The sequence below is a fragment of the Triticum dicoccoides genome, chromosome 3A (genome assembly GCF_002162155.2).
Source record: "Triticum dicoccoides isolate Atlit2015 ecotype Zavitan chromosome 3A, WEW_v2.0, whole genome shotgun sequence".
In the NCBI taxonomy this organism is placed as follows: domain Eukaryota; kingdom Viridiplantae; phylum Streptophyta; class Magnoliopsida; order Poales; family Poaceae; genus Triticum; species Triticum dicoccoides.
The window spans coordinates 685,999,417-686,000,732 of NC_041384.1; the positions used below are offsets into that span (position 1 = coordinate 685,999,417).

The 1,316-nt window shown below is 39.1% G+C and overlaps 1 protein-coding gene across 1 annotated transcript in view; it reads left to right on the plus strand.

Moving 5' to 3' along the window:
- The first annotated feature begins 6 nt into the window (after positions 1–6).
- The window catches only part of LOC119270207, a 7,874-nt gene continuing 6,564 nt past the window's right edge, over positions 7–1,316 (plus strand). The window contains exons 1-2 of the mRNA XM_037552184.1: positions 7–68; positions 352–542. Of these exons, the coding sequence (XP_037408081.1) occupies positions 374–542 (169 nt within the window). The 5' untranslated portion in view covers positions 7–68; positions 352–373. The remainder of the gene's footprint in view (positions 69–351; positions 543–1,316) is intronic.

The window sequence follows — 1,316 nt, forward strand, 5'->3', positions numbered from 1 at the left end:
ACTCCGCCTAGCTGGTGGCCGCTGCGACGAGTTTTGCCTCATAATTCAGCTGCCCGTCGTGTTTGCAGGTGTGTTTTCTTGTTCTATGCTAAAGTTTTCACCTTTAGTTGGCTGCTATATTTATGGATCTGGATTGTGGCCCAAAATTGGGTCTTTATTTATCATTCTGTTAATTTTTTAAGGCAAACGGGATAATCTCTTAGATTATTCATGACTCCCAATACAGAGAAAAAATGCGGAAAGAAATAGAAATGGATTTCAAGCTTAACGTCATGATTTCAATCATGACTGATGGTACCATCTTATTTATGCCAGATGCTGATATTGGCCTTTTATGCTCTTTGGTGATAGATTTCCTCATGGATCTCGTAGCATGGCCAGCAGCAGTGGAGTAAAAGGCTGGGATGAACAGATGGCTGGTTACCCTTTTGACGGTGTAGTTCCTATGGCTATATTTCCTAAAAGCAGCCACCATGATGGTTCTATATACAAGGGCAGGCATGCATGGAAAAAGGAATATCGCATTGCAGACCGTAACGAGAGTAAGTGATGTATATCTCTTTTCCTGATATATTTCTGATAAATTTTGATGTTGCCTGTTTACTTTTACAAGTTGAATACCAGTGCATTGCCAGAAATAAAAGGAAATCTCATCAAATGGTACTCAGGGATGCATTTTGGTATTTGCAAAAGTAATAGACAGCTAAACTGTTGTGACCTAAGCTCTTGCCACTGTTATCTTAATCATTGTTGTGATTCATTGGACATTATATCCTGTCCAGACTGTTTTGGCTGTTCGTAAACTATTTCCCGGCCCACCTTTACCTACCCTCCCCTCCCCAAGTTCCTTTCTTTTTTCTAAAATGCGTTCAGTTCACTTCAAATGGTATATCTTTTTTTTTGCCCCTCATAATTTTTTCTTTCAAAATTTGTGAGGCGGCATCATGTCCTTCCCTGAGGAATATGTTCATAACTTCTCATTCTTTTTAGCATGTACTAGCAAAGTGACCGTGTGTTGCAATGAATCCATATTAATAGAATATACGCTCACAGAGAAACCGACCTTGAAAGCGTTGCCCTACTAGAAATATCGCTAGTTCTCCCCTATATCTGAAACATTCCATTACTAACAGCTTAGGTTTCATCCAGATTTTGATTTCATACCATTGGAAGTACCTTAGCTTTCACCCCAATTGTTCTGCCATAGGACAACCTGTCCAAAGAAAAAGAAATACTCACCACTTAATCTAGTTTCTTTTCATACAGAAACTTATGAGTTTACAGCTATGTTTTTAAGGTGACGCTTCGCTTTAAGG